Source organism: Pseudorasbora parva, chromosome 5 (genome assembly GCF_024679245.1).
Source record: "Pseudorasbora parva isolate DD20220531a chromosome 5, ASM2467924v1, whole genome shotgun sequence".
NCBI lineage: Eukaryota > Metazoa > Chordata > Actinopteri > Cypriniformes > Gobionidae > Pseudorasbora > Pseudorasbora parva.
In genome coordinates, this window is record NC_090176.1 from 53,258,235 (window position 1) to 53,285,095 (window position 26,861).

A 26,861-nucleotide genomic window follows, 5' to 3' on the forward strand; every position below is an offset into this window, starting at 1 on the left:
GTCTATTCACCTGAGTCTCACCTGATGTTATTTACCTGAGTCTCTTCACCTGAGTCTCTTCACCTGAGTCTCTTCACCTGAGTCTATTCACCTGAGTCTCACCTGATGTTATTCACCTGAGTCTATTCACCTGAGTCTCTTCACCTGAGTCTATTCACCTGAGTCTATTCACCTGAGTCTCTTCACCTGAGTCTATTCACCTGAGTCTCTTCACCTGAGTCTCTTCACCTGAGTCTATTCACCTGAGTCTCACCTGATGTTATTTACCTGAGTCTCTTCACCTGAGTCTCTTCACCTGAGTCTCACCTGATGTTATTTACCTGAGTCTCTTCACCTGAGTCTATTCACCTGAGTCTCTTCACCTGAGTCTCTTCACCTGAGTCTATTCACCTGAGTCTCTTCACCTGAGTCTCTTCACCTGAGTCTCTTCACCTGAGTCTCACCTGAGTCTACTCACCTGAGTCTCTTCACCTGAGTCTATTCACCTGAGTCTATTCACCTGAGTCTCTTCACCTGAGTCTCTTCACCTGAGTCTATTCACCTGAGTCTCACCTGATGTTATTTACCTGAGTCTCTTCACCTGAGTCTCTTCACCTGAGTCTATTCACCTGAGTCTCACCTGATGTTATTTACCTGAGTCTCTTCACCTGAGTCTATTCACCTGAGTCTCTTCACCTGAGTATATTCACCTGAGTCTATTCACCTGAGTCTATTCACCTGAGTCTCACCTGAGTCTATTCACCTGAGTCTATTCACCTGATGTTATTTACCTGAGTCTCTTCACCTGAGTCTCTTCACCTGAGTCTCACCTGATGTTATTTACCTGAGTCTCACCTGAGTCTATTCACCTGAGTCTCACCTGATGTTATTTACCTGAGTCTCTTCACCTGAGTCTCACCTGATGTTATTTACCTGAGTCTCACCTGAGTCTATTCACCTGAGTCTCACCTGATGTTATTTACCTGAGCCTCTTCACCCGAGTCTCACCTGAGTCTATTCCCCTGAGTCTCTTCACCTGAGTCTATTCACCTGAGTCTCTTCACCTGAGTCTATTCACCTGAGTCTCACCTGATGTTATTTACCTGAGTCTCTTCACCTGAGTCTCACCTGATGTTATTTACCTGAGTCTCACCTGAGTCTATTCACCTGAGTCTCACCTGATGTTATTTACCTGAGTCTCTTCACCTGAGTCTCTTCACCTGAGTCTCTTCACCTGAGTCTCACCTGATGTTATTTACCTGAGTCTCAGCTGATGTTATTTACCTGAGCCTCTTCACCCGAGTCTCACCTGAGTCTCTTCACCTGAGTCTCTTTACCTGCATCTCTTCACCTGAGTCTCACCTGATGTTATTTACCTGAGTCTCTTTACCTGAGTCTATTCACCTGAGTCTCTTTACCTGAGTCTCTTCACCTGAGTCTCTTCACCTGAGTCTCTTCACCTGATTCTCTTCACCTGAGTCTCTTTATCTGAGTCTCTTCACCTGAGTCTCTTCACCTGAGTCTCTTCACCTGAGTCTCTTCACCTGAGTCTCTTCACCTGAGTCTCACCGGAGTCTCTTTACCTGAGTCTATTCACCTGAGTCTCTTCATCTGAGTCTATTCACCTGAGTCTCTTCACCTGAGTCTCACCTGAGTCTCTTCACCTGAGTCTCACCGGAGTCTCTTTACCTGAGTCTATTCACCTGAGTCTCTTCATCTGAGTCTCTTTACCTGAGTCTATTCACCTGAGTCTCTTCATCTGAGTCTTTTTACCGGAGTCTATTCACCTGAGTCTCTTCATCTGAGTCTCACCTGATGTTATTTACCTGAGTCTCACCTGGGTCTCTTTACCTTTGACTGTTCGCTTTTGGATGTAGATGAAAACATGAAGCCGTGACTCTGTTCTTGTCTTCCAGCTTTCAGCGATGCCCTTCCATGTCATTGACATTTCAGACCGTGCTTATTTCTGGGATTTGAGGAATGGTTGCTCGCCTCCAAACTCTTCCTATTTCCGCTGCTCGTATATGTGTGTAAAATAACCTGATGCAGGATTTCTGTCATTAACGAACACATTAGTGACAGAAAAGCCTATTTATTAGGTGCCAAGCACCGAAGGTACGGAGCCTCTGTTGAAATCGTTAGATTTCTTCTTCTTCTTATTTTGCTCATGTTTATGCTAATAACTTTTGAACCCTTATAGGTAGAAACACAAATCCTTTTTCCTCTGATTCCTTGGCTAAAGCCGATTCGATCGCATCATGGCCATTTTAATTAACGGAAAACCAACTTTTTCAAACGCGCTGAGAAATTTTACGTTTTATTTGCAAAAACACACTAAAGATTTATCGTATTCAAGCCAAACTTGGTACGTGTCATCACAAGCATGACTTGATGCAGCATGCAGTGTTTGGGGCATCGTGCAGAGTCGACTGATATCAAATTTGACCATGTCGGCCATTTTGAATTATGTGCTAAAATGCTGTATTTTATGAATGTATTAACGGACCGTTGCAAAACTTGGTATGGGTCATCACCACAATGCCCTGAAGTAGCCTGAGAAGTTCCGAAACAGCGCCACCTAGTGGATAATTGTTTTTTTCAAACGCTTTTTCAAATGCAAACCCTTTGGGTGTGGTTGACATATTTTGATGGGAGTGACTTGCAAGGTTATTTTCGTAAACGAAAACTGAAACTAAGACTAAAACTATTGGTCAAAAAACATTTTCGTAAACTGAAATAAAATGTAAAAATCTGAATAAATAAAAAACTAAAACGAAACGAAACTAACTACTCTTACTAAAAAACTAACTGAAATAAAATAATAATTAGCAAAAATAAATATTCGTTTTCGTTATTAATAAGCCGTCCGTGGCAGTGAAAGGGGAAATAACACAAGGTAATGAGATGCACGTTGAACTTCTTTTAACTTAAGCTCACTGTTTTAGAATGCCGTTTCTGACGCGACGAGAGACGCGGCGCAAAAGTCAGCAACTATAGTAGCCAGTACTAGTCTACTGTACGTTTGATATTTCATGTTTGCATAATATTGACAGGCTCAAAGGTGTTATCATAATCATTTATTACTAATAATATTATTATCTGTGTGGAGACATTTCCCCACAAAGTAGGGAATACCAGGACACACACACACACACGTTTGTTTCACCATATAAGTGAGGACATTGCATGGACTTCCATTGATTTTAATCAGGTTAATGATATTTTATATCCCCCAACCCAATCCCAATCCCTATCCCTAAACCTACCCATCCCAAGAACGTGCAAAACAATAGATTTAAATAAAAACATGTTTTGGCCGATTTATAAGCCTTTTTAACTAGTGAGGACCAGTCAAATGTCCTCTAGTCAGTTATCATATTTTACTAGATAAGTGAGGACATTGGCCCCCTTTACAATTATAGCACAACACACACACACACACACACACACAAACAGAGCACAACAATGTGTGTTGGCTGTATTCAGATGACTTTAGCTGTGGTCTTACACTGCTAGCCTATATTGTACTACTGAAGAAATTAAAATAAGCTTTTAATTGTTTAACAATATTTCATCTTTGTTATGAATGAGTTTGTCTGGAATTTATAATTTTTACTTTTATATTTTACTTTGCATTTATTTTGTTCTTTGTCAAATGTCAAATGTCAAAAATATCAAATATAATTTTAATATCAAAATATATTTTATTTCATTTTAATCTCCAGATCGTTGTTTGTATAGGTCATAGTTTGCCTCAAGCTTTTTTGCTCAAAGGTGAAGACCCAACTTTATGCATGTTTTGTAAACCTTCCTGGGTTTAAACAATAATGCTCGTTTTTCAAGTTATTTCACTTAAGGATGTTTAGTAAGATTAAACTCTAATCTGTGCAAACATTAAACTTTGCTGAAATTAAAAACCTTGATTTGGTCTCTACACTTCATTATGGTAACTCTGCTAAACTATAATTACTAAAACTAAAACTGAAACTAAATAAATAAATAGAAATGTATTTGCAAAATAAAAACTAAACTAAAACTAGCAAAACCATTTGTAAAACTAACTAAAACTAAACTGAAATTTGTAGCAAAATTGAAAACGATACTAAAATAAAAACTAATTTCAAAAAGCAAAACTATAATAACCTTGGTGACTTGTTTGGTCTCCTGAATCCTTGCCGAGTCCAACGATACCAGATTTGCCAGGTTTCGATGTATGGTTTGTGCAGCTCGTTAATTAAGCTCTTATAAAACACTAGCTGATATCTTTGAAACCGCTAGTCCGATAGAGACGAAACCAGCGTCAGAAAATCAGAAATATAGGTCGCTAGCTATATGCTAATGCCCAAATCTCAAAATAGTGAAAGTTAGGGGTAGTAAAATCCAGTCAAAGTCAGGTGTCAGTCATTTATTACAGTATGTGTTTTTTCATATAACTGTCTAAGTCCAAAACAAAATGAGATATTTTCGTTAAAATTAACACACACATCTATGGGCTCACTTCGAGGACACGCAAATAAATTGGTAGGATTGTGCCTCTTGGTGGCGCTATAATTAAACAAAACATGAAATTGACTCCATACAACTCAACTTAAAATCGTCTCCAAATGTCTTTACTCATTTCTGCAGTTGGTCTGCTGTTAGCTTCCTGGTTTGCTTTTGTTGTGCTTGGCCCCGGTATCACTGCTTGCAGCTATATTTAATCTTTGGTAATGTTAGCTCAGATCCATTACGTTACAGATACACCTTTAATGGGTTAATAATGTAGAATAAACAATAACACTGATGTGTTCATTCTAAACACAGCTACTGAGTGTGTGTGTCCTGCTCAGAACTCTCGTAGTGACCGACTGTCTCTGTGGTTGTGTGTGTGTGTGTGTGTGTGTGTGTGTGTGTTATATTCACATGAGGGGTATTGTGTATCTACAACATAGACTGTAAAAAAAATATGGCCGTAGTGTCCGTGACGTCACCCATAGGATTCCGATAAGCCGTTCTGAAGCGTAAAGTATGGCCGAGCTGGGTGTTGCCATCTTGTGAGCGAGTCATCGCGTGTCACTCCCGGATAACAGAAAATGGGCAAAAAGGCGGGATGTGCGCGGAGCTGAGGTGACGCAATAACTACAGACGGCGGATAAATGGCTATCCACTTGTAACCACGCCCTTAATTATGCAGAACCTTAAGGCTTTATATTACGTAAACGAATGAGTTATAAAAAAATTCACCCCCCTCACAGTTGTCATGAAAAACAAAATTAGCCTTATAAGCCAAAACCACAATTTGTACCAGGCTGTAAACATGTTTTTTCCTGCTTTAAAGTTGAGAATTTTAACATGGCGCTCAATGAGATTCTGCTCCCCTCTGGAGCCTGTCTCTAGTGGCCAGCCGAGGAACTGCAGTTTACATTACTTCCGTATTGGCTTCAAGAGAGATCGCGGGAGGTTGCCGCTTGATCTACAATCACAGATGAGATGATAGTTTGAGTGGGTTTGTCATTGGTTGTCTGTCTTGTTTAAGACATAATGGGTCCCTCTCTCTCTCTCTCTCTCTCTCACACACACACACACACACACACACACACACACACACACACACACACACACACACACACACACACACACACACACACACACAGTAAAGGGTTCTTGTTCTTCTGACAGTGAAAGTGGTTCATCCTCCCACAGTATTTATAGCACGCACAGGTGTGCTCTGAAGTTAAAAGTGTGTGTGTGTGTGTGTGTGTGTGTGTGTGACCACAGCTCCCTCTGGCGGCGGCGCGGGCGCGTGACACTCTCAGACTCAGAGTCAAAGCTCGTTCATGTGAAGATAAAGCAGCAAAAGAGATGGAGATAGAGATCACATGACCAGCCTAATACTTCAGTAAATGTGGGCTAAAACTGCACATAACACACTTCAGGACAGTTACAGTGTGTGTGTGTGTGTGTGTGTGTGTGTGAGAGAGAGAGAGAGAGAGAGAGAGAGAGAGAGAGAGAGAGAGAGAGAGAGAGAGAGAGAGAGAGAGAGAGAGCGTGTGCGCGCGTTATTGCGTCTCCAGTGTCAACCTCCGGAACTGCAGAAGCCACGCCCACACGCAGACCATTGGCTGAGTCCGTGATGACGTGTTCTCTCCGAGGACGCGTCATCTACAGGCTCGGAATATGACAATATCTGAACATTATTAGACATAGGCAGATTTTTGCACTGGTTCAATAGGCACTAAAAACGGCACCAAATATAATATATCAATGCAATCACACGTTTCATGACTTATTGATCAGTTTTAACTATAAAGCAGAATTTAACTGTAAACATTGAGAAATTGTCTATATTTATTCTTAAGATTTGGACTAAACCTCTAAAATTACAGCATAACTTTACAGCGCGATTTGGATTTTGTACTAATTATTCAGCACAATCAGATAATTGTGTGTTTGTTGAAAACGTGAGTATCGGGTTCTTTTATCTAAATCAACACACTAATCAATAATTAACTATATAGCAATGATTGATGAAGAAAAATAACCCTTTTTTCTGTTTGAATAAAGATCATTTTTCTCACCCCATTGGCAGATTATTTATCTTATTTTAAGCAAAAACTCTCTTCATTTTGAGTTATTTTCCCCAAAACAAGACAATTACTTTTGCTTGTCTAGTAAATACTTCTTGTTTTAAGAGTTTTTAGATGTTTGGACTAGAAACAAGACAAAAATACTGAGGAAGAAGAGCATATTGCAGTGTACTTTTTAGGGTTGCTAGGCAACGTGGGGGAGAGGACGCTGGCGTCGTTTGTTCGCCGCTTCTCCACCCACAACAAATCATGTTAATGTACTATTAGATTTACATTTTATTTTATTTCCTTATGTTTGTGACTAGTCTAACAGTCAGAGCTACAATTGGGACTGTTGCTGATTGCTGGCAGCCACTGAGAAGTCGTTGTTCGTCGTTTCGCCGTTTTCAACCGCTTCTCTAATGTTTACATTTGAATTGCTGCGGTTGGTTTCTGGTTTGGAGGACATTTTATGTTTCTCGCCGCGGGTGCTCACTGGTGGTCTCCCTTGGGCTTAAGCTGCATGGTGGCTGAAGTTTGCACCGGGCTAGCGTCATCCGGGCTCTCGTCGTCGGTGTCCGGCATGATGTTGGGATGTTCTGCTTCTCGGCTGCGCCGCTGTTCCGTCCTGCATTGCGACCGTGGAGCGACATCTGCGCCGGCCCCGGTGTGTCCACAGAAGTGCCCGGAGGAATGTTCTGCCTCCTGCATGGTGCTGCAGCGATCCCCATCGTTTGAATCATCATGAAGAAGACCCATCATCTGGTCTTCAGCTGTCGTGCCTCGGCGATGTCATCGGGACACTGCCGCTGGGAGAAATCTGAAACATGGAGTGGACCACAGTGTGCTGCGGAGCTAACAGAGACTTCCACCATCAGCTGTTTTCTGTTCACCATCAGCTCTGTTTCTGTTCACCATCAGCTCTGTTTCTGTTCACCATCAGCTCTGTTTCTGTTCACCATCAGCTCTGTTTCTGTTCACCATCAGCTCTGTTTCTGTTCACCATCAGCTCTGTTTCTGTTCACCATCAGCTCTGTTTCTGTTCACCATCAGCTCTGTTTCTGTTCACCATCAGCTCTGTTTCTGTTCACCATCAGCTCTGTTTCTGTTCACCATCAGCTCTGTTTCTGTTCACCATCAGCTCTGTTTCTGTTCACCATCAGCTCTGTTTCTGTTCACCATCAGCTCTGTTTCTGTTCACCATCAGCTCTGTTTCTGTTCACCATCAGCTCTGTTTCTGTTCACCATCAGCTCTGTTTCTGTTCACCATCAGCTCTGTTTCTGTTCACCATCAGCTCTGTTTCTGTTCACCATCAGCTCTGTTTCTGTTCACCATCAGCTCTGTTTCTGTTCACCATCAGCTCTGTTTCTGTTCTGTTTTCTGTGTTGGTTGATTGTTTGTAGTATTCTATATTTTTACTTGTTATTCATTTTTTTGTTGTTATTCCCCCCCCCCCCCCCCCCTTTGTTGCACTTTGAGATTCTTCGGAATGAAAAGTGCATTATAAATAAAATCTATTATTATTATTATTATTATTATTACTTCAGCATTCAGCATTTAAACACAACAATGGCAGCTGTATAGAGTAAATCTACAGTAAATGATCATTATCATCATCTTTAGCTCGAGCTCTTGTGTGGCTGAACTTTACTAACTCAGCATTTCTGTTCCTGTTTCACGTTACTCGTGTTTAAGGCAAATCAAATGCAGTAAATGAGTAAATATTTCTGTCTTCATGGACCTGTTGATATAAAAACTGCTACAACACACAGGTAACTCAGATGTGTGTGTGTGTGTGTGTGTGTGTGTGTGTGTGTGTGTGTGTGTGTGTGTGTGTGTGTGTGTGTGTGTGTGTGTGTGTGTGTGTGTGTGTACAAACCCAATTCCAAAAAGTTGTGACATTGTACAAATCTCATAAACTTATATTTTCTTCACAATAGACTATAGATAACATATCAAATGTTGAAAGGGAGACATTTTGAAATGTCATGCCAGATATCGGCTCATTTTGGATTTCATTAAAGCGACACATTCCAAAAAAGTTGGGACAGGACAGGTAGCAATAAAAGGGCAGGAAAAGTTAAATGTACATAAAAGGAACAGCTGGAGGACCAATTTGCAACTTTTTAGGTCAATTAGCAACATGACTGGGTATAAAAAGTCAAGTCATCTTTATTTCTATCGCTCTTCTCCAGCGCCGATTGTGTCAGAGCAGCTTCAGTGTTAAACAGGACAATACTGCAGCAGAATTAGATTTGGCTGTACAGTCGTTCTGGAGTAAACAGTGATGTTATCAGCTTATTTTAATTTATCAGAGAGAGACAATGTTGGCAGATCAGTATTAGAGTTTATATTGGCAATTTAGTATTGAATTTTATTTGGATATTTAGTTGAACTTAAACAAAAAGAGCCTCTCAGAGTGGCAGTGTCTCTCAGAAGGCAAGATGGGCAGAGGATCACCAATTCCCCCAATGCTGCGGCGGACAATAGTGGAGCGATATCAGAAAGGAGTTTCTCAGAGAAACACAGCAAAGAATTTAAAGTAATCATCATCTACAGTGCATAATATCATACAAAGATTGAAAGGTATATCAAAGTTCTAGAGCAACATCTGCTCCATCCAGACGGCGTCTCTTTCAGGGAAGATCTTGCATTCTCCAACATGACAATGCCAGACCACACACTGCATCAATTACAGCATCATGGCTGCGCAGAAGAAGGATCCGGCACTGAAATGGCCAGCCTGCAGTCCAGATCTTTCACCATTAGAAAACATTTGGAGCATCATAAAGAGGAAGATGCGATAAAGAAGACCTAAGACAGTTGAGCAGCTAGAAGCTGAATTAGACAAGAATGGGCCAACATTCCTATTCCTAAACTTGAGCAGCTCGTCTCCTCAGTGCCCAGACGTTTGCAGACTGATATAAAAAGAAGAGGGGATGACACACAGCGGGAAACATGGCCACGGCACAACTTTACTGAGATGTGTTGATGTCATGAAATTTAAAATCAACTAATTTTCCCCTTAAAATTATAAATTTTCTCAGTTTAAACATTTGATTTGTCATCTATGCTGTATTCTGAATACAATATTGAAATATGAAACTTCCACATCATTGCATTCTGTTTTTATTCACAATTTGTAGTGTCCCAACTTTTTTGGAATTGGGTTTGTATTCAGAAGTGTGTGTTGTGTGTGTATGTGTAGCTCAGATGTTCAAGTTCAAGAGTTCAAGTTGAAGAGTTTTATTTGTCACACACACAGTTATACAGATACAACCGGCGGTGAAATGTAAACAGGTCCGCTCCATGGACAGCAGATAACAATTAACTAAAAAAGCACAATAAATTATAAAATAGGAATAGGATAAGGTGCTATATATATATACATATGTAGAATTATGAATAAATCAAGTCAAAGAAATTAAAGGGATGTGGAATAAAATAAGTGAGATAAAGTAAACTGGAGACTATAAAAATAAATCTGTGGATAACAGAAGTGCAGGAGTGTAATGTGCAAACAGCATTATAATGAGTCGTTACATGAACACAAGAGTAAAGTGCAGTGCAATATCAGTGTGTGAGTGTGTTAATACTGAAGTGAGGTGAAGTCACATGTAGTTAAGTGACAGCGTTCAGGAGTCTGATGTGTGCGTAACCCAGATGTGTTTAACACAGATTGATGTGTGTGTGTGTGTGTAGCTCAGATGTGTTTAACACAGATGTGTGTGTGTTTGTGTGACTCAGATGTGTTTAACACAGATGTGTGTGTGTGTGTGTAGCTCAGATGTGTGTGTCTGTTTGTGTAACTCAGATGTGTGTGTATCTCAGATGTGTCCAGCTGTGTGTCGGATCGGAAGTAGTGTGTGTATATGCTAATGAAGGCGTGCGCTCGTGATATTTACGTTCCGCGGGAGCCGCCCTTCATTCACCACATGGTTAAAAGCTGAGCGCGTTCGCGCCACTTTCGCAATTTTACTACGCTTTTGTAACGCTGCCCACGCGCTCGTGCTCGGACGCGGCGCGGCGGTTATTTCGCACAAGTTTGGCGCGTTGAGTTCCGACGGAGAGCCGGAGCGGCGGCGGGAACGGTAAGTGTGTCTGAGTGAGTGAAGATGGACCATTACTGTGTGTGAGAGAGAGTGTGTGAGTGGGAGAGAGAGTGAGTGAGTGAGTGTGTGTGTGTGTGTGTGTGTGTGAGACCACGCGCGCGTTGCTGACGCGAGACCTGTTGTTGTGTTCCCGAGCGATGCTCTTGGCGAAGTCTGGAGCTTTCCACATGTCGGAGTTTATCGCGTTATGCGGCTGTGAGAGGAGCAGTTTCAGCGGCCGCGAGCGGCGCGTGGTCGGGTCGCCACCACAGGGCGAGAATGAGGGAGATTTGAAAAGCGTGCGCGCGCCAGTTTACAGCGCGGTTAAAGCGTTCGGAACCGTTCCTCCAGAACTCCTCGCGGCGGCGCGTCAGGCGCGTTGTTCGCGACGCTCGGTGAACGCTCGAGCAGAACAAAGCACAGCACATGGGGCAGCTGCAGGCCGTTAGCAGCACGGCTAAAGCTAGCGGGTGTCCGGCGAGTTTAAACGCGTGCCCGAGCCCCGCACGTGCACCCAGGGGAGCTGCCCTCGCGGGCTCGTGTCTGGTGATCGGTGGTTATCGAACGCGAACGGTTTCCCGCGGAAAACGGGGACGTGAGCAGCGCGTGCGTTCTGCGTGCGCGGGCCGGTCGCGTTCGTACACAGAGTAACGCTCAGCGTTCTGTTCATCATAAAGGGCTTTTGGCGCACAATGGAGCGGTTGGGAACGCGCCAAGCCTAAATGTGCTCAGGTAGAACTGCTGGGGCTGGTGGCGTTTAACGCGTTTAGACGCGCGTCACACACTTTACGCGCTGTGCCAGGTCCACCCGAACCGACTGCGGCTCTCCGGCGCCATGTTGGCTCTGCACATCATGGGGGAGGGGTGCGTGTGTGCGCACGGCTGCACTGCGCATGCGCGTCGGAGCACGCCGGTTGAGTACTGCGCTTATCAGATCATGTACTGTAGTTTTAATGTTAAAATACCTGCTTTCCTTACACTGTGTGTGTGTGTGTGTGTGTGTGTGTGTGTGTGTGTGGTGCTTTACAACCCCATACATGAGCTTCCTCGTGCCACCAAATATAGGAAGATTATGGTATAAATGTATGTTGTGAATGTTGGTAACACTTTATTGTTGTCCTTAATGCACATGTAATACGCATAGCTTGCTACACACTGCAAAACGTTTTTCTTACTCAGTATTTTTGTCTTGTTTCTAGTCCAAACATTCTTAAAACAAGAAGTATTTACTAGACAAGCAAAAGTAATTGTCTTGTTTTGGGGAAAATAACTCTAAATGAAGAGAGTTTTTGCTTAAAATAAGATAAATAATCTGCCAATGGGGTGAGAAAAATAATCTTAATTCAAACAGAAAACACGATTATTTTTCTCACCCCATTGGAGATCATTTTGCCTGTTTTAAGCAAAAACTCTCTTCATTTAGATTTTCCCCACAGAAAACGAGAAAATATCTTATGTCGTTTTACTGATCTAGTAAATGCATCTTGATTTAAGAATATTTCGATAGACTGGAAACGAGAGAGAATTTCTGAGGAAGAAGAGCACTTTGTGCAGTTTACTATAGTAACTACATGTAATAATGACACTAACAGTGTTAGCGCGTTTATATATTTGCGTTCTATAGTGCTGTAATGTTCTTTATTTGTGTGTGTTATTGCCCAGAGGCCGGTGGCATCAAGCTAGCTGAACAAACTCTGAGTTTAGAGCAGGTTTAGAGTTGACCAATCCGGATTAATCCAGCCTGGTTTAGATCAAGCTCAGCTGTTCCTCAAAGCTCGGTATAACCCTCCTCGGGTCTGTCTCTGTCTCTGAGCTCTGTCTGTCTCTGACGGTCTCTCTGAGCTCTAGCGCGGCCCCTGAGGGCCCCAAACTTTATCGGGGATTTTGTCAGTTTTCCACCCAATGGCTTGGGTTGTAAACACTTTCATTAATAACTGAATGAAAACTGTCTAATAATGTGCCTTTTCTCTCGTTTCAGAAGATTCGGCTCCTGCGGAGGATCCATTAACACACACACACACACACACACACATACGTAGAGCATCTGGAGCCAATGATTTACATGTTGAGTTAATGTACGCTGCAAAAATGCTCTTCTTTAGTATTTTTTTTCTTGTTTCTAGTCCACATATCTACATATTCTTACATCAAGATGCATTCACTAGATCAGTAAAATTACGTGAGATTTTTTTTTTTTCTTGTTTTCTGGGGAAAATAACTCAAAATGAAGAGTTTTTGCTTAAAATAAGCTAAATAATTTGCCAATGGGGTGAGAAAAATAATCTTGTTTTCTGTTATTTATCTTATTTTAAGCAAAAACTCTCTTCATTTTGAGTTATTTTTCCCAAAACAAGACAATTACTTTTGCTTGTCTAGTAAATGTTTCTTGTTTTAAGAGTTGTTAGATGTTTGGACTCGACACAAGACAAATATGCATTATTTGCAGTGTTAATCTATAATTTGTAGTAGGGGTTAATTCACGATACTATCACAATATTTTGCCCACGATAATGATAACGATATATCATCACCAGCGATTCTGCGACAGGCGATATATTGCATGAATATCATCCACGATATATCAAGATAAAAATGCGTCAGTCATATGATCATGCATTTCATTTATTAACAGTTCATCTATTTAAAAAAAAAAGCAACCATGTACAATAAGAGCATACAGCTATCAAACAAACAATGCTTATTTGCTGGAGAGTTTTGTAACTAAATGATGTATAGTAAAGAAAGGTAACGTCTCTAGCTCATCATTCAGAGCAGCAGCATACACATTTTACGGCACTTCGTAGCAGTTTTGGTACTATTAAACTATTTTAAAAATGTAATCACATTCAATGACTATTTATGATAACCATTAAGTAAATAAAGCATAAACATTCAAAGGCTGTATGCTGTTTAAAAGTAAACATCGTTTATAAAGATCAAGTGAAAGCAACCATCTAGGCATGATTATTATTATTAGTAGAGACATTATTATTACATAGAGACAAAGCTGAATCTACTGAACAACTGTAGACTACAGCTGCAAAAAATGCTCTTCGCATTTAGTAAATTTGGCTTGTTTCTAGTTTAAATATCTAAAAATATAGATATTTACCTTGTTTTCTTAAACTCCAATTTGATTTTATACTTTTAGCTTAAAACAAGCAAAATGATCTGCCAATGGGGTAAGAAAAGTAATCTTGTTGCATGTTTATTATTATTATTATTTTTTTTTTAAATCAAAATAATCTTGATTTAAACTGAAAACAAGATTATTTTTCTCACCCCATTGGCAGATTATTTATCTTATTTTAAGCAAAAACTCTTAATTTAGTTTTCCCCCAAAACAAGACGATAATTTTTACTTGTCTTGTAAATCTTTCTTAATGTAAGAATTTTTAGATATTTTGAGTAAAAAACGAGACAAAAAAATACTAAGAAGCATTTTTTTGCAGTGCAGTATGGGAATATACAGGTCCTTCTCTAAAAATTAGCATATTGTGATAAAGTTCATTATTTTCCATAATGTAATGATAAAAATTAAACTTTCATATATTTTAGATTCATTGCACACCAACTGAAATATTTCAGGTCTTTTATTGTTTTAATACTGATGATTTTGGCACACAGCTCATGAAAACCCAAAATTCCAGAAGGCCATCATTGACACCCTCAAGCGAGAGGGGAAGACACAGAAAGACATTTCTGAACGAATAGGCTGTTCCCAGAGTGCTGGATCAAGGCACCTCAGTGGGAAGTCTGTGGCAAAAAACGCTGCCCAACGAGAAGAGGTGAGCGGACCCTGAGGAAGATTGTGGAGAAGGACCGATTCCAGACCTTGGGGGACCTGCGGAAGCAGTGGACTGAGTCTGGAGTAGAAACATCCAGAGCCGCCGTGCACAGGCGTGAGCAGGAAATGGGCTACAGGTGCCGCATTCCCCAGGTCAAGACACTTCTGGGCTACAGAGAAGCAGCACTGGACTGTTGCTCAGCGGTCCAACGTATTTTTTTCTGATGAAAGCAAAATTTAGGAAATGTTGCATGTCATTGGGAAATCGGGAAATAGGTGCCAGAGTCTGGAGGAAGACTGGGGAGAAGGAAATGCCCAAATGCCTGAAGTCCAGTGTCAAGTCCCCACAGTCAGTGATGGTCTGGGGTGCCATGTCAGCTGCTGGTGTTGGTCCACTGTGTTTTATCAAGGGCAGGGTCAATGCAGCTCGCTATCAGGAGATTCTGGAGCACTTCATGCTTCCATCTGCTGAAAAGCTTTATGGAGATGAAGATTTGGTTTTTCAGCTCGACCTGGCACCTGCTCACAGTGCCAAAACCACTGGTAAATGGTTTACTGACCATGGTATTACTGTGCTCAACTGGCCTGCCAACTCTCCTGAGCTGAACCCCATAGAGAATCTGTGGGATATTGTGAAGAGAAAGTTGAGAGATGCGAGACCCAACACTCTGGATGAGCTTAAGGCCGCTATCGAAGCATCCTGGGCCTCCAGAACACCTCAGCAGCGCCACAGGCTGATCGCCTCCAGAACACCTCAGCAGCGCCACAGGCTGATCGCCTCCAGAACACCTCAGCAGAGCCACAGGCTGATCGCCTCCAGAACACCTCAGCAGAGCCACAGGCTGATCGCCTCCAGAACACCTCAGCAGAGCCACAGGCTGATCGACTCCATGCCACGCCGCACTGAAGCAGACATTTCTGCTAAAGGATTCCCCACCAAGTGTTGAGTGCCGAACTGAACATCATTATTTGAAGGTTGATTTTTTTTTTTTTTTTTTTTTTTGTATTAAATTTTTTTTTTTTTTGGTCGGATGAAATATGCTAATTTTTAGAGACGGGAATTGTGGGTTTTCATGAGCTGTGTGCCAAAATCATCAGCATTAAAACAATAAAAGACCTGAAATATTTCAGTTGGTGTGCAATGGATCTAAAATATAGGAACGTTTAATTTTTATCATTACATTATGGAAAATAATGAACTTTATCACAATATGCTAATTTTTTGAGAAGGACCTGTATGTTGAATCGTGACACGAGTGTACACGCTTAGAAGTAAAGGTTCTATAAAGCTACGTATTTGGAACACTTAAAGTGCCAAAAGAGTTCTTTCTTGTCTTAATAGAACCTTTTTTTGCTAAAAAGGTAAAACAAATGCATTTATAGTCAACTCCAAAGAACCTTTTATGCTAAAAAGGTTCTATTATGACAAGAGAGAACCCTTTGGCACTTTAAGTGTTCTATCCAGGAACTTCTAGGGTTCCAGATACGTGGCGCTGATGGAACCTTTTAAGGTTATAAATGGAAGCTTTTCTTCTAAGAGTGTATCGTTACACCTGTAGTAATGTGTTGCCTGCCGAAGCGTTGTGACTGAGAGCAGTGAAGTCTCGTGATGCTGTATTTTGCGCGGCGGATCCGTCAGAATAGAGCCAAAGTGCTTACAGTGCAGGTAGTGCTGCTCTTCTACTGCAGTGCAGGCACTTCCCGCTCCGCTCTGACCTGAGCCACTCACGCTAGCCTCAACTGCTGCTTATGCTAAGGTGCATTTAGTGCAGATAGTGAAGTAGACCAGCACCTACTGCCCTAAGTGCCCCTTCTGGCATAAGGGTTAGTGACCCCTGACCCCTGCCCCGCCGCCTCTGGCTCCTGCGGTTCTCTGCTAGTTTTGCCTGGTTGCACTACAAGACATGTTGAGTTGTGCAAATCTATGCAAAACTGATGGAGTGCTGCTCCGCCTGCCTTGCTCCGCCTGAGTCTGCTCCTGCGGTATTAAAGTGCTTATAGTGCAGGTAGTTCCGCAGACTCTCCTCTACTGCAGTATGAGCACTTCAAGTACTTCTCGAGGCCAGCTGCTGATGGAGCCGGACCTGAGTGAGCCGAACCCGAGCCTGAGCCGGACCTGTGTCTGCGCTGGCTAGTTCTGCTGGTTTGCAGTCAGCGTTTTGTATTGTTGCTGTGCAAATCCATGCAAAACTGACCATGGCAGTGAAGAGTCTGCGCTTGAATCCCTCTCTTCCCGGAATACCAGAATCCCTCTCTTCCCTGAATCCCTCTCTTCCCTGAATCCCTTTCTTCCCGGAATACCGGAACCCCTCTCTTCCCTCTTTTCCCAGAATCCCTCTCTTCCCAGAATACCGGAATCCCTCTCTTTCTGAAATGCTTCTTCCCTCTTTTCCCAGAATCCCTCTCTTCCCAGAATACCGGAATCCCTCTTTCTGAAATGCTTCTTCCCTCTTTTCCCAGAATCCCTCTCTTCCCAGAATACTGGAATCCCTCTCTTCCCGGAATCCCTTTACTCCCAGAATCCCATAATCCCTCTCTTCCCATAATCCCGCTCTTCCCATAATCCCGCTCTTCCCTCTTTTTCCAGAATCCCTATCTTCCTAGAATACCGGAATCCCTCTCTTCCCGGAATCCCTCTTTTCCCAGAATCCCTCTCTTCCCGGAATACCGGAATCCCTCTCTTCCCTCTCTTCCCGGAATCCCTCTCTTCCCGGAATCCCTCTCTTCCCGGAATCCCTCTCTTGCCGGAATCCCGCTCCTCCTGGTATACCGGAATCCCTCTCTTCCCTGAATCCCTCTCTTCCCGGAATCATGCTCTTGCCCGAATACCAGAATCACTCTCTTCCCGGAATACCAGAATCCCTCTCTTCCCTGAATCCCTCTCTTGCCGGAATACCGGAATCTCTTCCCTCTTTTCACAGAATCCCTCTCTTCCCAGAATACCTTAATCCCTCTCTTTCCGAAATGTGTCTTCCCTCTTTTCCCAGAATCCCTCTCTTCCCAGAATACTGGAATCTCTCTCTTCCCAGAATCCATCTCTTCCCGGAATCCCTTTCCTCCCAGAATCCCATAATCCCTCTCTTCCCTGAATCCCGCTCTTCCCATAATCCCTCTTCCCGGAATCCCGCTCTTTCCTCTTTTCCCAGAATCCCTCTCTTCCTAGAATACCGGAATCCCTCTCTTGCCGGAATCCCTCTTTCCCCAGAATCTCTCTTCCCGGAATACCGGAATCCCTCTTTCCCCAGAATCTCTCTTCCCGGAATACCGGAATCCCTCTCTTCCCGGAATCCCTCTCCTCCCAAAATCCCATAATCCCTCTCTTCCCGGAATCCCTCTCTTCCCGGAATTCTGCTCCTCACGGAATACTAGAATCCCTCTCTTGCCGGAATCCCTCTCTTCCCTGAATCCCACTCTTCCCGGAGTCATGCTTTTGCCAGCATACCAGAATCACTCTCTTCCCGGAATACCAGAATCCCTCTCTTCCCTGAATCCCTCCCTTGCCGGAATACTGGAATCCCACTCTTCCCAGAATCCCGCTCTTCCTAGGCTGGGACTGGCCGCAATGCTCAGATCTGAAAGTATTGCACTTGTCCCGGCCTGTGAAGAGTGCAGGATCCTTCGGCTTGGCCACTTCTCCTCAAATACACATTTATATGTACACGGTGTGTGTGTGTGTGTGTGTGTGTGTGTTCTTATGGGTTTTATTCTCTGGATTGGTCCTTCCAAAACATGACTAGTATTATATGTAAATGAGGTTTATTAGCTTTGGATTTCAGCTCTTCTTTATCCGTATTTTTGTCTTGTTTCCAGTCCAAATATCTAAAAATTCCCAAGTCAAGATGCATTTGCTAGATCAGTACAAACGACATAAGATATTTTTTGCTTGAAAATAAAATCAAAGAGAGTTTTTGCTTAAAACAGGCAAAATGATCTGCCAATGGGGTGAGAAAAATAATCTTATTTCTGACTGAATTCTTGTTTCCGTCCAAAAAAGAAAAAATATTTTTTTCACCCCATTGGCAGATCATTTTACCTGTTTTAAGCAAAAACTCATTTTGATTTTATTTTCAACAAAACAAGAAAAAATATCTTGTTACTTTACTTATCTAGTAAATGCATCTTGATTTAAGAATATTTAGATACACTCACCTGCAGGATTATTAGGAACACACACTAATGCTGTGTTTGACGCCCTTTCTCCTCCAGAACTGCCTTAATTCTCCGTGGCATTGATCATCAAGCTGCTGAAAGCATTCTTTAGAAATGTCGGCCCATATTGATAGGAGAGCATCTTGCAGTTGATGGAGATTTGTGGGATGCACATCCAGGGCACGAAGCTCCCGTTCCACCACATCCCAAAGATGCTCTATTGGGTTGAGATCTGGGGACTGTGGCGGCCATTTTAGTTCAGTCAACTCATTGTCATGTTCAGGAAACCAATTTGAAATGATTGGAGCTTTGTGACATGGTGCATTATCCTGCTGGAAGTAGCCATCAGAGGATGGGCACATGGTGGTCATAAAGGGATGGACATGGTCAGAAACAATGCTCAGGTAGGCCGTGGCATTTAAACGATGCCCAATTGGCACTAAGGGCCCTAAAGTGTGCCGAGAAAACATCCCCCACACCATTACACCACCACCACCAGCCTGCACAGTGGGAACAAGGCATGATGGATCCATGTTCTCATTCTGTTTACGCCAAATTCTGACTCTACCATCTGAATGTCTCAGCAGAAATCGAGACTCATCAGACCAGGCAACATTTCTCCAGTCTTCAACTGGCCAATTTTGGTGAGCTTGTGCAAATTGTCGCCTCTTTTTCCTATGTGTAGTGGAGATGAGTGGTCCCCGGTGGGGTCTTCTGCTGGTGTAGCCCATCCGCCTCAAGGTTGTGTGTGTTGTGGCTTCACAAATGCTTTGCTGCATACCTCGGTTGTAACGAGTGATTATTTCAGTCAAAGTTGCTCTTCTATCAGCTTGAATCAGTCGGCCCATTCTCCTCTGACCTCGAGCATCAACAAGGCATTTTCTCCCACAGGACTGCTGCACACTGGATGCTCTTCCCTTTTCACACCATTCTCTGTAAACCCTAGAAATGGTTGTGTGTGTACATCCCAGTAACTGAGCAGATTGTGAAATACTCAGACCGGCCCGTCTGGCACCAACAACCATGCCACGCTCAAAACGGCTTAAATCTCCTTTCTTTCCCATTCTGACATTCAGTTTGGAGTTCAGGAGATTGTCTTGACCAGGACCACACCCCAATATGCATTGAAGAACTGCCATGGGATTGGCTGATTAGATTATTGCATTAATGAGAAACTGAACAGGTGTTCCTAATAATCCTTTAGGTGAGTGTATTTAGACTAGAATCAAGACAAAATTACTAATAAAGAGCATTTTTTGCAGTGCATGCTCTACTAGTCAAACCTTCTCTCCACATTTCAGAATATTAGTAACATGAGATATAAACTGATTTATGCTTCCAATACCCGTATTCAAGCTTGTTTATGCACTTTTTTTTTTATTTGACCCCCTCCACATTTGTGTTTATATAAACTTGAGAGAAAAAATACAGAATTAAGCCTTTTATTTCAAGATTCAAGCATTTCAATTAAAAGTGAAACATCCATAAAACATAAAATTACATGTGTTTAGGTTTTTCAATGAGAAACATTTGTGTAAATCTTAATGGGAGAAGGGAATGGACACTTATAATAATAATAATGTATAATAATATACACATTTTTTGTTAATAAAAGAAGTTAACCTGATAACCGTCACGAGGACGAGGACGCACTGAAGGTCTCTTTGTTTAAATTAGCTCAAAATTACTATCAGATGTAAGTAATTACCTTGACAAACTATACATCATTAAAAAGATCTAAGACTAAAGTTTAATTTTTTTACCTCTGTTTTATTCTCAAAGTCTTATAGTGACCGTAATGTGTTAATATGTTCCAGGAGTTATGAATATGATCTTGGGCGTCGCTACCTTTTGATTGTAATATGCGCGTCATTTGCTCCCATTCATAAAAAACTCTTCTCTGGTCGTCATGAAGACACTCGACAAAACAACTTCCCTCAGGGCTTTTACTTCAAAAGTGTGCAGATGTGGAGAAATATTGATAGATTCTCACACGTTTGAGTCAAATTTCTATACAGAGAAGTATTATTTATTCAATCTTTATCCAAAATCCGCGGATGAATGATTATGAGAGCAGTAGGCTGTGATATGCTGTGTTTTCAATTCATTCTGGCAGCCGGAGGGCGCTGGAAAGCTGTACTACTGAAAATTCACCCCATGGGGAACACATGAAGAACAGACACACCATGTGACATTCAGGAAGTATCTGACATATGGACATATCCACACAGCTCCCTGGGATCGTCAGATCGCTATTTTATGCAGATAAACACGTTTTAAGACAATAAACACACAATCGCGGCAATATATGGTTGGTCTGTGTTCTTTATGCCATGTTGGGTGGTTTCATAATAGATGATATTTATAATGCAATGCTATTCCACATAGCTTTTAGCATTGTATATTTTCTGTCAGATTTTTTGACCCGAAGCTATATGAGATCACATATTGTTATATAAAACACTCTACATATAAAATATAAAGTGATATGAAGCAAGTTTTGAATAAAACATGATTTTAATCGTATAAATTGTTGTTTTGCTGGTGTGCTAAGCTAACATGCTAGCTTGCCCTAGATGCACCTGCCACTGAGTAAATACTTTATTTTTATGAACATTTTCTAAATGTAAAACTACTGAAATGCTTATTTGGACGAAATGCATTCAATAGAGTCTCAGTGAGGGTAAAGTGAGAGGTTTGATTTAGAAATGAGGTTTGAATAGAACAGTTTGAATAGAGAATCGTTAGTAATTATAATGCAGACAAAAGAATAATAATTGGAGCCATAACCAGTCCGCAGAAGTGTGAATGCCGGGGAGACAAACTGAATGGGGCAGTTTGCACCTCTAAACAATAGAGGCAATACAGCGACTGAAAGCTGAGAAGATGTGGCAATAAACATCAGTTGATATTTCAGCGATATCTCAAAATAAAATCACATGAAACGATCTTGTAAAACGTTTAATAAAATGCAGAGTTTTAGACTGATCATCTTCAGATCTGAAATATAACATGGTCAGACTTGTGGCTTTAGCTGTAGTGCATTTCTAGATTTCTCCAAGGCCCACTTCAATTTTATTTTCATAAAGATATATCATACAAATAAATTTCTAATAACTTTACAAAACTTTGAAGCTTATTATAGCTTTTTTTATTATAAAAAATATTATCATTTTGACTTTACAGTAAACTGCCAGGTGTCTGCTTTCAAATGAGACCATAATTATGCTTTTAGTGCAAAGGATTCACAAACTGTATTTGTTTTAGTCTGAGTATACATTTCTTAGGATTTTTTCAAAATTTAGAAATCAGCTTAACAGGTTAAAGATGTATTCAATGTTCACTCATTTAAAAATTCTTTAATCATCAAATGTGTAAATTGTATGGAATGTTTGCTATTAATTGAAATGCTTAAATCTTGAAAGCACAAATTATAAAAAATAATTCTCATAATTCAAAACTCGCACATTTGCAAGTTTATATCATACAATTCTCAGAAACGTCAAAATTGTGAGAAAGTTGGTTTTCTTTTTGTTGTTTTCGGTGCAGAAACAGAAATACACCGGCCTTTAGTCGCTTTATTGAAGTGTGTATAGTTTTGATTTGTTCTTAAATGTGTTCACACCCATATTGTAAGCTCAGTTTTCCTAAAGTGAGTATTTAGCAGTATTGTGTTATTTTGCTGGCCTGCAGGTCGCAGTGTGAACACTAGATGGAGCGGTGTGTGTTCAGAAGCGGTGTGTGTTCAGAAGCGGTGGAGCTAAAGTTCACTCGCTTTAATCTTTAAATACTAAGAGTCTGTCACATGCAAACAGGTTAAAGCGTGCAATAACTTGTATAAAGTAAATAACTTAGACATTCTCTGTTGTGCGAACTGAGCAGATGTCTTCTGTAACGTGTGCTTTTGTCAAGTTGCATTAAAGTCTTTATTTAATTTGGCTGTTTCATGGATTGATTTAGCTTTAGTCTTAAAAGTATGCAAATCCATTATAAATGATGTGTAAAGAGGGAAACAAACCTTCATAACGCAAACTTCATGACAAACATTAAGTTCTACGGCCACTTTTAACGATCTGGGTGTTAAACTGGAAATGTTTAATGTTTAGAATAGATTAATTAAAACACTGGCTGAAATTATACACTGCAAAAAACACAACAAAAAAATGCTTTTCTTACTTAGTAGGCCTATATAGTTTTCGAGTACGAAAAGTAATTTACTGCAGCAGTATTTGTTTTTCTAATTACAGGTTGTGTTTCTCGTTTCATGTGTCAGTAATGATCACTCTACAGATTATTTATTGCTGTTCCACATCCTGAAGGTCTGTCTCTTCAGAGTTTTTCAGAATGAAAGTAATTCGTGTTTAAATGTCAGGATTTCCTCCACTTTTATATATATGCATATTATGCTAATTTAATTTTCATATTGTTGAAGAAAAAATTATCAAATAGATCGACATTGCACAAAAAATATTCTAAACCTACAAGTTTGTATTGTGAGGTTATATTTGAAACATTTGATTAAAATTGAAAATGAAATTGTCATTTAATTATTTTTGCAAAGATAAAGTAGCTAAACAATATGTTTGCAGTTATATATTAACAAGGTCATAGTCAGGTATATTTAATAAAAACAAGAGTAACACAAAACAATCGCTTATATTGTGTTACTTTCGTCCCACCTGATGGGGGCAAAAGCAATCTGCGTCTTATGTTCAATGTAAAATTATGCTGTAGTCGTTCTGCATTTGTTCAAAATACCCCCTGCTATTGATAGACCACACCTGTGAGTTATTGACCAGAGCAAATATATATATCTCTGTCTAAAAAAATTCTTTTAAAATTACTTTTTTCTGAAAAATGGTACTTTCGCCCCTGCTCTCCCCTTAAGAATGCTTCGATGTTCGGGCTAACAGGACCAAAATAGCCCACGACGGAAGAAAAGCGTTTTGTGCAGTGTACATACACAGAGTTTAATGAATGTGCCGTTTTAAAGAAAAGGTCATTTCCTGTTTTGATCAGAGCAGTTTTTTCTGATGCAGAAGAGGACCTGAGTGAAGCCTCATCCTCACGTTTATCACATGTTAAAGGGGGGGTGAAATGCTGTTTCATGCATACTGATCTTTTTACACTGTTAAAGACTTGGAATCCCATCCTAAACATGGACAAAGTTTCAAAAGTTAAGGTGGACGTTTGATGGGAGTATTTCTTTGTCAAAAATACTACTTCCGGTTAGTCATAAGTTTCGGCAAGTTTTTTGAGATCATGCGTCCCCTTTGACGTTAATGGGGGCGGAATTTCCTTGTATGGGCCTTACGGACAATTCTACCGGATGGGGTGGTGGAGGGATGGTCACCCAGCGGAGGTAAATCTGGTGTATATGTACACCTCTTATCGGTGATTAGATTGATTAGCTGACCGTGCTCCACTTGTGTTTAATTAGGTTTGATTAGCTGCCGGCTCCGTTGTTTAATTGGTTAATTATCTGAATGTGCTCCTCCCAAAATGAGTTAATAAAACTTCACGTTTGGTCAAATATGGACTAACCCAGCAATTGGGTTGTTTTAACCCTGCGGTTGGTTTATATATTTGCTTAAGAAAAACCAATCGCTGGGTTAGTCTGTATTTGACCCAACATTGGGTTGTTTTTTACCCAGAATTTTTTAGAGTGTAGGTTTAGGGTGTGTGTGTGTGTGCGTGCGTGCGTGTGTGTGTGTAAGTGCGTGTGACTACTTGCGTTTTATTTCAAAAAGTAACTCAGATATTTGGCTTGGCTTGCCCAGTTGGGGACACTAACATTATGATCAAACTTATTCAACTAAATATACAAATAAATTAATGAATTAGGTCTTATTTAATTCTATAAACTCTAATACTGATCTGCCAACATTGTCTCTCTCTGATAAATTAAAATAAGCTGATAACATCACTGTTTACTCCAGAACGACTGTACAGCCAAATCTAATTCTGCTGCAGTACTGAATTAAATAAGACCTATAATTAATTGACTTTATTTGTATATTTAGAGAGATTGTGAACTCTATTGGAGTTAGACAACACGTGTCAGGATATGAAGAAGCAGAAACAGGTGCTCACTTTAGGAAGTGTGTGTATGAACAGCGTTTGCTGAGGGGTCAAGAGGTCACGGGGTTCGGACCCGCGCTGGGTTAACGGGCGCGTTCTGGGCGTGCTGATGACGTGTGACGCAGGCTGTCCGCGGTGCGATCTCCTTTTCTTCCAGAAAGTCTGAAGTCCGGCTGTGAGGAGGACTGACCGGGCACGGGCACGCGCACAATGCTTTAGATAGAGAAGCGACCGGAGGATTCGGTGCCGGTGTTTTCCCTCTCAGATCCACGGAATAAATCGGCTCGGGATGTTCGCCGCTCTGTGCGCGCTCCTGATCCTGCGCGCGCCGGTGGTCGCAGCGGACGAGAGCGCGCTGAACTGCAGTCAGGTGAAGAGCGCGTTCGCGGAGCTCGGGTTCGGTCCGGACGGGTTTCCCGCCGAGGAGATTTCAGGTACCGTCCGGATTCACTGCAACAAAATGCTTTTCTTACTCAATATTTTTGTCTCGTTTCGAGTCCAAACATCTAAAAATTCTTAAAACAAGAAACATTTACTAGACAAGCAAAAGTAATTGTCCTGTTTTGGGAAAAATAACTCAAAAATTAGTTTAAAATAAGATAAATAATCTGCCAATGGGGTGAGAAAAATAATCCTGTTTTCTGTTTGAATTAAGATTTTATTTTCTCACCCCATTGGCAGATTATTTATCTTATTTTAAGCAGAAACTCTCTTCATTTTGAGTTATTTTTCCCAAAACAGGACAATTACTTTTGCTTGTCTAGTAAATGTTTCTTGTTTTAAGAATTTTTAGATGTTTGGACGAGAAACGAGACAAAAATACTGAGTAAGAAAAGCATTTTTTTGCAGTGTGAAATGTCTCCTAATCCAGTCATAGATAAAATGTCTTTGCATTTTTGTTTGATTGTTTATTATGAAATAAAACCAATACCTTCACTGTTATACGGCGTCATGCCTTAGGAGTCAGTGAGTAGCTGGACACTGACACCATTAGTGGAAAGAATAGGGTTACTTATGTGCTATTACTTTGATTTATTTTTATACTTTTATTATTTTTATGTGCTATTACTATTATTTATTTTTATACTTTAATTATTTTTATGTGCTATTACTTGCCAAAAATAAGTGTTGTAGTAAAAGCAGCAAGAGAGCAGTGGTGTGGGAACTGAATTGACATCACATTGAAGTGAAGCTAGTATGACCAGTAAGACTGAGGTGTAGACAGGATTAGGAGACATGGCAGTGTGTGATATTTAAGTTAATGGCTTTTAAAAACGCCTTGCCCTTTGCAGATCGTCCCTTAAGACTTCTCTCATATTATAATGTTAGTTTGGAGGATAATTAGGCTGTACTTGCTTACATTAAATATGTTTAACTCACACGAGTTATTGATCCGGGAAGTTTTAATCTGTGAATATATTGCCAACTTTACTGAACTCCTTGAACTAAGCACTGTCTGGATTTCTTTATCCTTAAGCCCAAATGCAGATTAAACCTCTGTGGACCATCCTGGGCTGGATTTCCTGAAGCCTTCTTAACACTCCGTCATTCTTAAGTTACACCTTAAGCTATCCCTTAACATTATATGTGTTTCCCGAAACGATCTCAGTTTCGTACGGTTGGTCTGGACCACTCTTAGCTATACCTTATCACCATTACCAGTTCACTCCACTAGTGGCCACCACTGTGCAAAACGCTTCTTTATATTTCAGTCTATATGAATATAATTACAAAGTTGTAATATACACCCAATGTTCATTTGGGCTAGTTGAATTATTATTATGATAAATGAAAGTTCAACTATTTCTGAGGTCCTTTTTATAAAGAATGTAATTTTTTTCACATAATGCAGAGAAAAAGCCGTAGTGTAGAGTAAATAATCGATTCTTGAGCCATCGATATAAGCCGATTCAGCACTACCGCCTCGAACCACACCCGCTAACGTCGCACTGAAGAAGGGTTACCCTAAGCGCCCTCCTAAGGTATAGTTCGGGGAACGCGCCTAAAAATGGGAAACGCTCCGTTAAGTAATGCCTTTAGAGTCTTCGTAAAGCGCTAAGAGACACCGTTATCGGGAAATGCAGCCCTGATCTGGTAAAGTTTCTTGGGGACCCCCCCCCCCCCCCCACACACACACACACACACACCTTGTCCCTTTAAATACTAAAAAAAATACTAAGTAAGAAGAGCATATTGTTGCAGTGTTCTGGCCCTCAGTGACCGGCCAT

The 26,861-nt window shown here is 41.0% G+C and overlaps 2 protein-coding genes across 3 annotated transcripts in view; one reads left to right on the forward strand and one right to left on the reverse strand.

The window, feature by feature from the left end:
* Positions 1 to 10,806, reverse strand: part of LOC137075888 (dentin sialophosphoprotein-like) — a 55,211-nt gene extending 44,405 nt beyond the window's left edge. Inside the window, exon 1 of the mRNA XM_067444838.1 lies at positions 10,754 to 10,806. Coding sequence (XP_067300939.1) covers positions 10,754 to 10,806 — 53 coding nt within the window. The remainder of the gene's footprint in view (positions 1 to 10,753) is intronic.
* The window catches only part of gpc6b (glypican 6b), a 53,278-nt gene continuing 36,730 nt past the window's right edge, over positions 10,314 to 26,861 (forward strand). The window contains exon 1 of one of the 2 annotated variants that reach the window (XM_067444726.1): positions 10,314 to 10,616. Coding sequence is in view for 1 of the 2 variants with exons in the window: in XM_067444725.1 (XP_067300826.1) it covers positions 24,923 to 25,067 (145 nt within the window). In the remaining variant the exon portion in view is untranslated. Of the gene's footprint in view, positions 10,617 to 24,666; positions 25,068 to 26,861 lie in introns of those variants that run through there. The other variant, XM_067444725.1, reaches the window with a different exon arrangement.